Raw genomic sequence first — 15,796 nt, 5'->3', positions numbered from 1 at the left:
CTTACAACTGGCATCTTCTACACCACCTTCCTGCTACCTCTGTGGGGTGACACCACCGTCTCACCCACCCTTATCAGCGATGGCAGTTTTTGGCTACTCCATCAAATATCCCATGTTCTTCTCGGTCCAGAGACCTATGACTTCTACATGGCTTCCAACAGAAAACTCTGCCAACCTCTTACCTTCCCCCACTCAAATTATTCTCACTTTCTAAATCTATCTGTTTCTAACTCTATGAAATCTGTAAAGCTCAGGGGACAAGACGTAAAAATATCCTAATGGTGCACTCTGGCACCGCGAGACTCAAGCAGATGGCTGATTCTCTTACTTCGTGCCCTACAACCTGTAAGGAACAGTAAGGAGCGTGAGAGAAGGGGAGTCCCTCTGCAAGTCTCAGAACCACAGGCAATATTAAAAGGAAGCAAGTCCTACTGTCTCCCCAACACCGCTACCAAACCTCCCAGCGCCATAACATACCTCAGTGCTTCCTGATGCTGTGACATCCCTGTTTTCTTAACATATTCTTTTTTTTTTAACCCGTGGGTATTTTTAATGCAATGTCTCCAAGAGCTTCAGTAGCTCCTCAGAAACTTGAGGAATATCACTAATTCCTTAATGAGAAGACAGTGTGAGGGCCAGTAAATACCTGTATCTAACACTGGCTCGAATATTCCTGGGCAGTTCCACTGGAGAGTTATACCCCGGGATGGAAGAACATTAGGTCAAAGAAGCAGAAAGCAAGCACCCATGTCTCAAGCAAACATCATCAGGGGAGGGGATGGCCACGGCTAAATGTTCTAGCCCGAGCCCTCTAGGGAAGGCTAGGGATAAAACACACCATAAAACAGAAGCAGGGCTGCTAAGCACCTCATGTTCAGGAACAGCCCTGCAAGGGGACATATTCACGGCCACACCGGGTGCCACGGCTGTATCTTCTGAACTACGCACATTTCCCAGTACGTTAGCCTCGCTTTCCTCCCTCAGAGTCCAGTACTCGTAAGGGAGCTCCACCTGCACCCCTGAAATAGCCTCTCAGAATGAATACAAACACATCTACTTTCAACAGTATTAACAACATGATGGAGCTGTCCCTGTCTACCCATGGAGACACCAGTCACAACAACGCTTCAGCTGAGAGATGGCCTCCTAAATCTCAGTATTACATAGAGCAAGATAGAGCCAGGGAGGAAACGAAAGGCCCAGGATGTGGAGTCTCGGAAACAGTTTGCTCTGGGGTTTTCTGACCTTTCTTCATTTACCGTCCATCCATTAAAGACACAGGGACTAGCAAGTAAAATTATTTTTAAAATAAGATGCTAAAAAAAAACAAACCTCTGTGCCCGTGCAATCCTCACAGCCATGCCTCCCCTGCAGCTGAGTGTCCACCACTTGGAAACCATTCAGCTAAGCGAGCAGGCTTAATTTATATTTGTTTATATTTATTTGGGAGAATTAGTGGTTGAAGCAGTAAGCTATAATTAGCTTCATTGTAATAAAACATCTCTTGGAAAAGGAATATTCTTGTTTGGAAAATGAGTCGGCCATTTCCCATCCCCGGGACCCTCTTCCGACACGTACCAAAAGCTGCCAATTCTGGCTCCTTTTTCCACTTTCCCAGCGAGGCAGGCGGGTTCAGCCAGATGACAGCAGTGTGCAACAGCAGGTCACCCATGCTGAGATCTGCGACCTGCAAATCAGAGACAGGGCGTGCTTAGACATGTAGGATTGCATGCAATTTTAAAATGTGGTAGGCCGATATCCACTATAGTTCGTGAAAATGCTGTTCCTAAAAAACACTTGCTTAGTATGAACACTTAAATGTGGCTACACAGCTTTCTCCGGTCATTCCAATGTGTATGAATCAAAATAGCAGGCTGTCTGCTATAAATACAGACAGATGGCTTTGACTCGCCATAGTTTAACCTTATGTTTCAACTTGCAGTGAGCTTATTTAGATATTTCTAAGTGAACATAGGTTTACCAGGAGATAATCTTACTTTAAGTTTAGAAACATCCAGTACGACATTTATTAAAATACATGAAGAAAAATTTTAAAGTAACATGGAAAATGACATATCATATTTTAAAGATACTTTCTTAGTGTCAGTAAACACCATCCCCCACTTGAAGCTGCAGATATCATAATAACCTAGGGAGGTCAAATGATGTCATTACATTTGCCTTGTTTGACCTGGAAAAAAGATGACGAAATTTTAATGAAATTAATTCATATGGCATGCCCAAGTTGGAATAGGAATCTTCAAGATTACCAAAAGCCACATGGGGCACACACACACACACACACACACACACACACACGTTCTTATTTTGTCTTTTGTTCTATGTTTGTCTGCCAAAATTTTAGGAATGAGATGACCAAAGGGTATGAGTCAGGGTTTACATAAAGCAACTAAGTGAAATCCAGTGTATCAAATAAAAGCTCTTCTAGCTAATGAAGAACGAATGGAATTGGTGATCAATGACAAATAGCAGATAGTTACACCAGTGAGTTACACCTTCAGGAAGTAGCAGAATCAAATGAGTTTTCCTTTTCTCCATTCATTAAAGAAAATCTTACTTCACTTTAGGAGGGAAAAAGTCAAATCAGAAGTCTGAAGAATGGAGAATGACCTCCTCAGAGACCATGTGATCGAATGCTATAACCCTGCTCTCTTCGAGGTCAAGTACTAAACACTCAGACAAGGGGTTTTGTCTTGGACCCTAATGGACAGAATGAACCAAAGAGGCCAATGACAGCCTTGTGCTCACACCTGACAGTACCATGGTTCTTTCAGTTGCCAGTGGTCAAGGGAGACATGAAAGCATTCAATGAAAAATCCCCATGAAGAGAAATTCATACACTTTAAATTGACAAGCATCCCAAACAATATAATGAGACCACACCCTCCCTCTTCGTCCTTGCTGAGACGAACTACCCAGAGGACCCATACCTTATGAGGTGCTTGCCCATTTATCACTTAGTAGCCATCTTGAATATCAAATCAGCTGTTATTTAATAATGGCTGCAAAGCCCAAGAGTAGTGACGCTATCAATTTCGGTATAAAAAGCTAATGTGCTTCTTTCCCATTCAAAAGACAAAAAGATTCCAACTTAACTGGAGGGGCGAGAATCATAGCTCAACTAACCACCTGTGAAACTGTGATAAGCAAAATTTCATTCTAGTTTTGCTGGCATGTCAAAGAGCACAGGCGTAGCCACCACGAGCGGTAAGTGCACAGTTAATGTGAAAAGTGTGTTAAACCAGTGTGTGTGTAGAGGAAAGGTAGTGGGGTATCCAGGGCTAAGTTCCACCCTCATTCAGGTGCTCACTAGGGGCCTTGGACCATAATCCCCCCAGGTAAGAGGTCTAAGGGGGTCATGTTCATGTACAGTGTTTTCTTTGAATCATCTACCCACAAACCTGGCAAAAGTACATTACAACCTCCCTTCCCCCATCCTAGTTAGGGTTTCTAATGTGATAAACACTATAACCAAAAGCAACTTGGGGAAGAGAGGGATTATTTCAGCTTGCAGGTAACAGATACGTTATTGTGGAGAAGAGGTTTTGCTTTCGTTTCCACAGGAAATGCGAAGCTATGGATTCAATCTAAGTTAAGAAAAATCAGGTTTGATCAAGGAAGACCACTTGAGAAATGGATGGCCCACATGTCTGAGTTCTACATCCAGAACAGCCTCAAGACTGCTGCCTGAGATGATCAAGCCTTACAGAATACTCCAGTCAGAACTTGATCATAATTCTAAATTTACTTTTGGCCCCCATAAGATTATCAGTGCCCCCAATCGGCAGGAAGTAGCCTGGAAAACTACACCCGCATTCCCAAAAAATAATTATGGATGTTTTTCTTTATTTAAAGTGTTGGTTACAATTTGTATGGATAATGGTCAGGGAGAAAGCTAAACAAGGGAGAATCCATTCAGAGCTCTTGTTTTGAAAAAGGGGGGGAAGGAGTGCTGTGGGACAATGGTTTTACCCTGTAAAGATTTGTTTCTTGTACTTGTTTAATAAAATGCTGATTGGTCAGTAGTCATGCAGGAAGTATAGGTGGGTCAACCAGATAGGAAGTAGAGGCGGGACAATGAGAACAGGAGAATTCTGAAAAGAGCAAAGCTCAGTCTATAATCATCACCCAGATGCAGAGGACACAAGATCTGACTGCCTCACCAAAAGAGGTACCAAGCCACATGGCTAGCACAGACAAGAATAATGGGTTAATGTAAGATGTAAGAATTAATTAATAAGAAGTCTGAGCTACTAGGCCAACCAGTATATGATAAATGTAGACCTGTGTATATTTCTTTGGAACTAAATGGCTGTCGGATCAGGCAGGATAGGAAACCTCGGTCAACAGAAGAAGATACACATAATCAAATTCTCTAGAAATATGTTCAGATACAATCTTAGTTTGTTTTTAAAAAGTCCTTGTGATAGTTTGTTCAAACTATTTCCTCCAGGAAACAAAATTGTGTGAGTGTGTGTATTATTGTGGCATATATGTTACTTTGGTATGTATATGATTGTGGTGTGTGTGGTATGTGTATATGATCTGTGCGATTGTGGTATGTACGTGTATATAGTGTATGTATGTGTGTAGTATACGTGTGTAGTATATGTGCATGGTGTATGGGGTGTGTGTATGTGTCGTGTGAATATGGTGTGTATATGTGACACACACCTTCTGTCATGTGATGTTCTAGTCTATCCTTCTAGATTATGTAGAATCTACATCCCTGCCCTTGTGATTTGGGGCATAGCCATGATTTGGTTACTGGCCTTGGTGTAACATATCTCTATCTGCCCTCAGGAGCTTCTACAGACCTGCCTTGAATACCCAAAACACAATGAATAATGTGGAGGACTAGGAACACTGAAGTCCAGGCTCAACGTGAAACACTTGCTTGCCAGCTTTGTCTTCTGTGAACATATCTATCCCCAGTGGTGCCCCAAGGAAAGCTGGCTATAAAACAGGACTCAGGCAACTTTAGGGAGGGTGTGGCCATTTCAGCAAAAATCTGCAGACACTGACCAATATTCCTAACCGCTTACAAACCTGCTCACAATTCATTCTAGGTTTTCACAGGATGCTGCCAATAAAGGGGACTTCCTGGATCAAGAATCAGCCCTGTGAGACTCAGAAGAGGATCTGTGTGCTTCCGACCCCCAGTCGCCTGCCATAGCTGAGTTATTGTATAGTGCTACAAGCAGTATGTACACTTACCAGTGACCTTGGCATGAACCCCAAGGCTCGCTCTCCCCAGGTTTTATTCCTGTAGAATCACAGAGCCTCCAGCTCCTGCTCCTCCTAGTCACCCTCCTAGGAGCAGCCAGCTGGACTGGACTTGCTAACCATGCCAGCTGTGTTTGGAAACTAGAGAGTTTTCTTCTTACCTTTTTTATTATATTTAGGGAGAATTAAAAATTATTATCATAAATATTCTAAGAAGAATGAACAGATATTCTAGAAGAGAAGCATTTCTCTTTCCTACTAAAGATAAAATCATTGCCTCTAGGCTGGGGACACTCCTGTTCTACTGTTCTATCTCATGGGGCAATGCCCTGCCTTCCGGTGGGAAAGGACACACCCTCTGCAGTCACCTCCCCAGGCGCTTAGGTCCTAGTGCTGCACTGTGCTGAAGCCATCCCCACTCTGCGATGTGGGGATATGCAATTATGTCCAGTCTGGAAGTGGCCTTCACGGACTTGCTCCAGCCGCAGAAAACACACTGCATGCGTGCATCCTTACGCGCTCATTTTCACATCTCTGTGCCATTCTCGCTTCACTGCCTTCTAAATGTTATCTTTCTGACAGTTTGAAAACATGTTCGGTTTCACCGAGGACGCGTAAATGAGCCTGGGGCTAGGCACTCGCGGGTGGAAGGGGAAAAGTGCTTTGTGGAACTATTCTCAGACCTCCAGACACTGCGGTATCCACACCCACACCCCACAATGTATGTAAATTAACACACCAAGCAGCTGGATAACGATCCTTTGTCTTGTGAGGGAGGCGTCTTCTGCAGAGTAAGCAAGCCAACTTTGCCAGCTTTGCTCCCACCCTACTAGCTGCCACAGGAGCATGCGCGTGCTCCAGATCCCTCAGGCAGAAGCATAATGCAGAATGGAATTTATCAAGTGCCAACTATGTGGCTGGGACTAAATAAATAATAGATATTCTAATCTTGGGACTCAGAGTCACCTTTCAATGGCATTCATAACCCAGACTGGGTAAGGACACTCACTTCTACATGCAGCATGGATTAAGAGCCATACTGAATTTTGTGAGACCCCAATGACAAAGAGTAGAGCATCAGAAACATGTCTGCTCTACCAAGAAAAGTTCTGGTGAAAATACAAATCCGTGGGTAGCCTTGAGCACAGCTGTCAATTCAATGCCTGGGAAGCAGACCACAGGGTATACCTGTGAAGGGCTGAATAGGTGAAGGCAGCCTCAGAGAGTGTCCCGGGGGCGTTATTAATTGCCTTGGGAAGGGTCATCTTAATCATGGGCAGGGATCCTGGACTGTGTGAGAAGCAGAAGGCAAGCTGACCGCCAGCATGGGAGCACTGCTCTCTGACTGACACCACAATGCGGCCAGCTCCTTCACACTTCTGCACCGTGACTGCCCTGCCACAGTGGACTTACCCTGAACTGGGAGCCAACTCAAGCCTGAGTAGTTCATCAAAGCGACAGGAAAGGAAGCTAAGACACATGGACTTCAAAGACAAGAGTCCTACTGGTGCGTGGAAGTTACAAGACTGAACCATCCCATCTCCCAGGAACTCCTCAAGACAGATGGTAAATAATTCAAAACAGCTACAGGAAGTCCCTGAAACTGGCCAGATTCACTAGAACCCTCCCTCCCAGAGTAAGCAATAAAGACAGCCAAGAGTCACTGTCAGACAAGCCAAGATGCAAAGATTATCAGACCAGACCTGCTGGCAGAAACCAGCAGATCTGCCTGGAAGAGGTTTAGACCAGAGTCCCTTGGGAAGGACGGGAAGGACGCTCTCCAACCTGCGGAGCTGCCTGCAGTAATTTCCAGCTGTGTAAGCTGTCACCCACGCTGGGGTGGGCCTTGGGGATGCAGCTGTCTTTGAGTCATTGCTGCTCCTGTAAGTAAAGCCTCGCCCATATTCCTGTAAGTAAGCTCAGTAAAACTCATTGGTTCACCAAGTTGGACTTGGGAGGTATTTGTACTTTGGTCTGTATTGAGTTCCTTGTCTGGGGTAAGTAGATGTGTGTCATCTTCCCAAGAAAAGTCCTGTTGCACAACACCCGCCAGAGAAACAATCACAGGTCCTGGGCCCTCATGGTGACAGGAGAGAACCAACCCAAAAGTTGTCCTCCAACCTCCACATTCTTAGGGTGGCACCTCCCGCCATAATCAAATAAATAAATGCAATACTTTTTTGAGAAAGACTCTCAAGTTTTAAACATTGTATGCAGAATCCCTTCCATCAGATTCTCTCAGAGCTAAGGATGTGGCGATGGTGCCCAGGGAGACAGAAATATGGAGGCTGTCATCACACAGTTCAGCCATATTTAGGGAAAGAGACATAGCTACAAATACAGATCTTCAGAGTCTCTGTAGCTCCAATGGAGACAACTTTCCCACACATCGGGGTTGGGGGGGGTACCTCATAGAGAGATCAAGGCTGAGGGTTGGGAGGAAGGGGGCACCTCCTAAAGAGAGAGCATCAAGATTGAGCAGTATGTAGGAGGGGGCCTCCTCACCTCCTTCTTCTCTCCTGTCTGCTCAGCAATCAGCTGGTCAAACACGGCCCCAAACTCCTCATGGATCTTCTGCATCTCATTGATGTGACTGGCAACCTTGTTCATGGTCTTGATGGCCACTAGAAGAACACAGGCATTGAAGAGGGGGCTGTGCAGAGGCCAGGCTGGGGCAGGTGCAGCCAAGGTGTGGAGAGGCCTGGGCAGGCATTGAAGAGAGGGCTGTGCAGAGGCCAGGCTGGGGCAGGTGCAGCCAAGGTGTGGAGAGGCCTGGGCAGGCGTTGAAGAGGGGGCTATGCAGAGGCCAGGCTGGGGCAAGTACAGCTGAGGTGTGGAGAGGCCTGGGCAAGCATTGAAGAGGGGGCTGTGCAGAGGCCAGGCTGGGGCAGGTGCAGTCGAGGCGTGGAGAGGCCTGGGCAGAGGTGGGGGTGGGGTGGGGTGTGGAGGCAGGAGGGAGGGGATGCTCACCATCCAGGTGGTAGTGTTCCTCGCTCTCTGCGTCCGTCAGTGCAAACAGCTCCCTGAGCAGAAGCGGGTACTTGAGGACCCTCTGGATGGGTTTGATGAGGTAAGACTCCAGCGTGGATGAGTGTTGCTGCCTCGGGTTCTGGGCATCTAGGAACGCCTTGAAGGCTGTGTCCGTCTTGGCTGGAAGGGAGAGAACACAGACCATCAGAGTGGCATGCCCTGGTGGCTCCTTTCCCACCTTGTCTCTCTCACACTCATTCTGAATCCAGGGCTTCTTTTTATAGGTCTGTGCACAGCAGGACCAGGGAGAGAGAGAGGTCTCACACGCTGGATGGGCCTGTCAGTCATGTGTGAGTTTGATGGGGAAGCACGCTAGTTAAAGGATTTCGTGCACCCTCCTCGGATTGAGCATGACTTTCCACTCTGACATCCTGACTCTTACTGTCCTTGGGGAGACTGCTCTTCCCAGGCCTAGCCAACTCCTAAAGATAGCAAATGATTTGCCTGCAAGAATCAATTCAGAGTGTGGCTATCAGTTCTAGGAGGCGCTGACAGTCTGGTCCCCAGCTGCTACCTCAGCGCTCATTGCCTCGGGGCCAGATGTCACACCACTCAGGTCTGACACACCCCAGAGCTCACTGAAGTTATTCAAGCTGGCATGCTATTCCATGGGACCCTGCATGGCTGTCCCCTCCTCCTGAGACCCATGGATGACCATTTACTGCTATCATCCGATCTGCTAGCCCCACCACACCAGAATAATCTTAATACCTCCAACTGAAACCTCCCCCTGGTTCCCAAGCTCCCAAACACTTCTCCAGGAGGACCTTTATAAAACAGGCCGGGAAGTGCGGGGGGCGGGGGTGGGGGCAGAACAGCATCCTGCAGCCTTGTTAAGTTTGTTAAATGGAGTGAGGCCAGGAGCCTCAGAATCATCTGCTCAATGTCAGTTCAGTGCTACCAGCTGTTAGCATCTGGATGGTGGGAGTTGACCCAACAGAGCACAGAGCACTGGCAAGCATCTTCTCCCCAGCCTCTCCTTTATCTATTTTCCAGCTGGGATGGCGAGTGACCCGGGAGAACCCACGAGGCTGACTGAGGAAATGGCTAATGCCTTCCAGGTACAGAACAATGTTGGGGAGAGGCAAATACATGAAAGGGGGGATGGTATGCTCAAGTGACGTCACAGTGGACCCTGCAAGGCTCAGGCTGCTGTGAACAGACAGTGCTGAGAGTCTGCAAGAGGAAGAGTGAGCCCCTTTCTCCACACCCTGCCTTGCAGGTTTCTTCTGTTTGTCTATTTTGGAGTCACGGTCTTGAGAATAAATCAGTACGCAAGCATCACCGCTGTGGGAACAAACTCATTCTTCACACCCAGAACCCACACCGTCATTAGGATTATGTTTGTCCATCAGAAAGTAGATACAGCCCTCCGTGGACTTAGATTCTTCACAACAGCACCCAGTCTATCAGAGGAACCTGATAGTCCATGAACAAATGAGCAATTTCCTAAAACTCAGTGGTTATTCATTTTTTAAAAAATACATCTTCATCCCCAAGTGGTTAGTAGTGTTACATAATACTGAAGATACTGTATAAGGGTGTCGTGAAAAGGTAAGTCCTTTAAACAGCACAGCAACCCTAGAAGAAGCTCACATGGCCAGTTTTGGAGCCCCTTGAAATCCTATTAGGAAGAATCAAACTGGACACAGGGTCCTATGCCTCCAATCTCAGTATTCAGGAGGCAGAGGCAGGTTAGGGTTAGGGTTCTCTGAGTTCAAGGTCAGGCTGGTCTACAAGGTACATTCCAGGTTGGACACAGTGAGACTCCTTGTCAAGAGAGGAGGGAAAGGAAGGGGAGAGGAGAGGCTGAAGGAGGAGAGGATGGGGAAGGGCAAAGGAGGGGAGAAGAAGGGGGAAGAGAGAGAAAAGAGAGGGACAGTGGAGACGGTAATGAGAGGGGACCAGATTCCACAGGCTCAGCTCATGTCCTCCTTTGAAAAAGTACAAAAATCTTGAAGGAAGAGGACATGGGGATAGAACCTCTACATGCCAGGGAAGCTGGGCTAGCTCTAGAGCTGACACAAGCTGATTTCTAATATCCAGATTCCCATGTGCAAACATAGAGCTGTTGGTCACTGTTTGAAAGAAAATGGACCCCATAGGGAGAGGTACTATTAGGAGGCGTGACTTTGTTGGAGTGGGTGTGGCCTTGTTAGAGAAAGTGTGTGGCTGTGGGGGTGGACTTTGAGGTCTCATACGACAAGCCATGCCCAGTGTCTCAGTTCACTTCCTGTTGCCTTTTGATGAAGATGAAGCCAGCACCATGTCTGCCTGCATGCTATCATGCTCCCCACCATGATGATAACGGTCTGAACCTCTAAAACTGTACGCCAGTCCAATTAGATGCTTTCCTTTATAAGAGTGGCTGTGGCCATGCTGTCTCTTCACAGCAATAGACAGTCACTAAGTAATGAAGTACATTTCTTATGGGGGAGGAGCAGGCCCTATTTCCCAGAGGGAGGAGCGGGCTCTTAGAGAAGGGTGCAGTCCTCCCATCCAGCCCACCTCAGTCTGCTAAGAAAGGCAGACACACACTGTGGTTCTCAAAACACCTCCAGCTCACTGGACAACTAAAAAATGTAGGTCAAGCCTACTGTTTTATGGGACAATTTGGAGTGATAGTACAATATTTTCAGATGCAAAAAATAATGTTACTGAATTAGGAAAAAATCCACACAGGCAAATTTAATTGAGTAATTTAAAAAGTACTAACTGCTTGAAGGAATATAATGCACGTATAACTTCACTACAGAGCAAATAACCCTATCACGTTTATTCTGGCACTCTGATAATGATTAGCAAGCAATAAAAGTTTAAAAAAAAAACACACATGCACACATGCAGCCAATACGCACGTGTGAAAATACGGGTTAAGATCAGGCAGCGTGGCAGGGAAACTCTCAGAATCCTTCTGCACAGACTAGCACTCCCAGCATGCCTCGCATTATCTGGGGCAGAGTCTTTTGTTATCCAAAGACCTATATTATTCTAACATTTCCTAACATTGATTTTAAATTAAGTCAAGCTAGTTCTCTTAGGTAGCAAACATAAACACAGAACATGGAAATTATTTAACCAGTGACTCGATGAAAAATGTTTGCTTGGCCACCACATAGCAATGTTGACGAAAAGCACACTCGTTTCCAGAGACAAAAGTCAAAACCAAACCTTGCACTGATTCTGCCTTCCAAAGAAGGACTTCGTTAATACTTTTGGGAGGGAGTCTGTCTACAGTAATGGCTAATACACTATAGCATGTATCAAGCTGACTTGTGAAAACCTTTTGACTAAATTGAATTGGATTTTCTTTTTTAAGCCAAGATCTAGCCAGATAGCCCAGGCTGGTTTTAAACGTGAGATTCTATCTATTGTCTCAGTTTGCTGAGTGACGGAACTACAATGTGTGCTGTCACAACGGACTAGAAGTGGGTTTTTAAAATGAATATGTAGTAATTATACATATTCATGGGGTAGGATGGGATATTTTAGCATATGCATCCATGATGATCAGCAAGAGCAATCAGAATATCCACCACAAACATTTTGATCGCTTTGTGCCGACAATATTCTGTTCCTTCTAATTATTGCTAGCCACCATTGCTCTCCACTCAGCATGCTTTTTGATTTTCTCTTGGAGGCACAGGACTTGAACTTAAGGCTTTCTACATACAAGGTGAGCGCTCTACCACTGTGCTATATTCTCTGCTGTGCACACAGAACTTACCTTCTATTTAGCTGCATTATCTACCTGCTAACCACCCTCTTCCTATCAACCCCATCCCCTGTCCTTCTCAGCCTCTGCTAACTGCCACTCCTCTCTTATTTGGGGTAGATCAACATTTTACATATTGCAGACCACCATACACTAAACCGTGAAGGCTTCAGAAAGTTCCTGGAGACTTGTACAATGTTGATTTGTAATAGCAATCAATGAAAAGGAGGAACAGCTGGGTGATGGTTGCACATGTCTTTAATCCCAGCACCAGGGAGACAGAGGCAGGTGGATCTCTGAGTTCAAAGCCAACCTGGCCTACAGAGAGAATTCCAGAACAGTCAAGAAACATAAAGAAACCCTGTCTCGAAAAAAAAAAAATAAAAAACAAGAAAGTAGTTTTTTCTATTATAAATCATTATATACACTGCCATCCACACAGATGTGAACTGGCAACCAACACACCCGTCCAAACCACCCGGCCCTGCCTTACCTTTCACCAGGACCTTGGGGACTTTCGTGTGGCTGGCACAGAAGGCACTGTAGAGCTTGAAGCGGTCCGCATAGTACAGAAAGGATCCCCCCAGAGAGAACAGCACTTTCTAGATTAAAGAGAAAAAGTGCAATGAGTTCATTCTCATCCCCGTGTAGACCCGGCAGCAGGCGAGAACAGGGAAATCACACCTGTCTGGCTCCCCCCGCACCAATCAGCGTCTCCATGCCTGTCAAAGCCTGTCTTTGCTCACCGAGGTTCTAAAATTGACTGTGGGAAAAATATTTTGGCTTAAGTTGAATTCTACAGATGTTGCATTTTGTCTTCTCAGTATTTACAGTAGGATTGCTCATGACCTACGTGAGATGTTTGAATGCTGATGAGAAAATAATTGAATTCTGGGAAGGCAGAAATACCCTCAGTTCTCTCAATGAGTTCCTTATTGGGAGGCAGAAGGGACAAACCATTCGGGAAAGGCTTGGCCCTCCAAAGTGGAGAAGACATGCCCCTGGGTACAGTCTCCACCTTCTTCAAAGCCCCTCTGTCCTCTGCCAGGAAGCAGAAAAGAACCTAAGCAATACCAATGCAAGAGTGACATTCAGGAGTGAACAGCAGCTCCATCCAAGAGGATCACACCAGGACAGGCCCTCCTTGTCTACTGATGGAGAAAATGTCTACTTCAGACCATACTTGATTGGCATCTGCAGTAATCAGAGACCTGAAATCTCTTCCTCGTGTTCAGTCTTCCTGTTCTTCTCATGTCATGGCTGCAGGACTATATATGATGTGATTGCCCAAGTCATGATGACAAATGACCCGGGAGAAGCTGGGAAGGACCACAGAAAAACCCGCTCCTTTGCTTACAGTAACAGTTACTAAGTGTTTGCCATGCGGTAACAGATAAAACAGTATCTCCAGTGCCTGCTGCACAGGATGGGAGGGATTCCCACACTGACTGCAGCTACCCAGGCTGTCCTACAGGCTTCTGAAGACCCACAGGCTGGCGCACACCAGATTCCCAAGAGGAAGTTCCATCAGCCTGATGTGAACAGTCCTACACTACCAGGGTGCAGAACACACTGCCTGTGGATTGGGGGGCAGTGAGAAGCAGAATTAGCAGATCACAAGTAACAGAGGTTAGGTCTCAGAGTTGAATGTGTCATTGTCCTGAGTGTAGTGACGGTTTCACAGAGGTGTGTGTGTGTGTGTGTGTGTGTGTGTGTGTGTGTGTGTGTGCATGCGTGCGCGCGTGCATGTAAATGCATACATGTGTGTATGTAGGTATATATGTATGTATGCGTGTATACATGCATGTGTGTGTGTGTATTCATACACAGTGCTCTGTCAACTGTACCACAGCTGATCTTGTTTTTAAAGCACCGGGTTCTGACATGTAAGCCAACACACACATCAAAGAGTTTTATTGATCTGAAATGTGGAACAGGAACTTCCTTCCAGGGAATACCAACCAGGGGAGAGGAAACGAGTTGAGGGTGAGTAACCTTTGTTCAGGCATGAGTCACGTGGCTCACTAGGACTACAAGGACAGTGTCCATCTGGACAAGAATCAGCATTTCTATCAAAGCTGCCCAGAACAGGGTAAACTGATTTAACTGACAGATCAGAGGGCTAATTTAATTTGTTACTAGCTAATGTATTTAACTTGTTACTAGCTAATGTAACCTTAAGGTCCGTGCAGCTTCCAAAGGAGACATCAGCAGATAAACATGTTTAATTGAGTCTACAGCATCAAAGAAGAAAGATAAGGCCTTCTCTCCCCACCCTGACACTCTCCACTGAGAAACGCCCCCCACTAGGAAGTCCTACAAGTCCTCAGTACTGTGAGCTCCCTAGACTCCCAAAGAACAAAAGATCACCTGCAACACGGCATGGGGCACATCCTGACCCACAAAGTAACCCAGCAGTGACGCAGAAGGGCAGCTTTAAGTGGCTTGAGGGTGAGGCTTACCTTGAATTGGTCGACTTTCTCAAGCTTTTCCAAATCAGGGACCAGTCTGACTCCATCTTCTAGAGTTTTAAGGAATTCGACTTGAAACTCTACCATTTCGGTTAAATTGCCAAAGAGTACATCAAGCTAAAAAATAGAAAAAGAAAATAATCTACTCCATATTCGTGAAGATTCAGAAGCTTTATCTGGACCTGACTGTGTGATTTCTGAGAGTTAGCAAGTCTATTATTACAGAATGGGGCAGTCCCGTATGCCCCAACTTTACCCCAAAACTTCACAGACTGTATGTGACCTGCCACGACTAAAGGCACCCAATGTTGTGGGTGTCTGTGCTCCAACCTTGACCAGCAGGTCAACCGCAGCATGCCCCCACAAACCAAGACAGCCCGCCACCATACCTCATCCTGGGTGAGAAAGGTCTCCTTCTGAAGGGGCTTCAGGTATCTCTCCATGAGGCAGTTTAAGTCCTACGAACCAGAAGGACACTTCATTAGCATACTGAAGAGTCTGCAAGGCGCTAGGGGCCGAAAAGGCGAAGTGTGTCCCGAAGGCTAAGGAGCCAGTGATGAAAGTCACTGAGGACAGGAAGAAGCAGGCAGGCCCATGGGCACAGCAGAAACCGAGTCATGGTGTACTCTTGAGCAGGCTAAGAGCTCCATACTGGAATGGACATGGCCACTAAAAATACTCAGCAGCTGACAGCTAGCATTCGACAGGTCAACCCACTCTCTGATGGGGAGCCCCACTCGGAAAATGACCGTAGGGTCACTGACTGTGAATCCACTTGTATCTGTCTACAATTTCTCATGTGCCACTGCATTCCTTCCCTGAAAACAGCTATGGGTATTTTCCCCTCTGCCTGTGGTTTATCTCATATCTATATCTATATAAATATATATGTATATATATATCATAAAATATATAGATATATAGCTATATTCCATCTACGGGGCACACATGTAGCTGTGGATGGTTGGGAAGATGAGTTCTGCTTAAGTTGTATAATTCTGATGAGCAGAAATAGTACTAGGGTATTTTCCATAGCTCAGACTGACACAGGAAAATAGCAATATTCTCAGTTACAAAGGCAGTTTTTTACACATTTAGCTGATTTTAGACTTCAGAGCAGATTCAAAATGGACTAGTTGCCCCTGCAAAATACACACAAGGGCAAGTTCCCAGGTGTCTGCTGAACCAGCCAGGGTAGAGCATTAAAGACATAACTCCTTCTAGCAACTGATTTTCTGCACATACTCCCGGCCTCAGTTTGTGAGGTCCAGCCAACTACCTATTTATTGTGTAAGTCCTGAATTTCAATGTCACTTCTGTCTGGGAACCCTGA

General features: G+C 45.9%; 1 protein-coding gene across 1 annotated transcript in view; it reads right to left on the bottom strand.

Annotated features, from left to right (window-relative positions):
• Positions 1 to 15,796, bottom strand: part of Tiam1 (TIAM Rac1 associated GEF 1) — a 266,751-nt gene that overhangs the window by 12,951 nt on the left and 238,004 nt on the right. The window contains exons 18-23 of the mRNA XM_038345371.1: positions 14,853 to 14,921; positions 14,455 to 14,580; positions 12,486 to 12,594; positions 8,218 to 8,397; positions 7,753 to 7,871; positions 1,579 to 1,687 (exon numbers count right to left, since the gene is read on the bottom strand). Coding sequence (XP_038201299.1) covers positions 1,579 to 1,687; positions 7,753 to 7,871; positions 8,218 to 8,397; positions 12,486 to 12,594; positions 14,455 to 14,580; positions 14,853 to 14,921 — 712 coding nt within the window. The remainder of the gene's footprint in view (positions 1 to 1,578; positions 1,688 to 7,752; positions 7,872 to 8,217; positions 8,398 to 12,485; positions 12,595 to 14,454; positions 14,581 to 14,852; positions 14,922 to 15,796) is intronic.

The sequence above is a fragment of the Arvicola amphibius genome, chromosome 10, assembly GCF_903992535.2.
Source record: "Arvicola amphibius chromosome 10, mArvAmp1.2, whole genome shotgun sequence".
NCBI classification, from domain to species: Eukaryota; Metazoa; Chordata; class Mammalia; order Rodentia; family Cricetidae; genus Arvicola; species Arvicola amphibius.
This window is presented reverse-complemented; position numbering and strand designations above follow the sequence as displayed.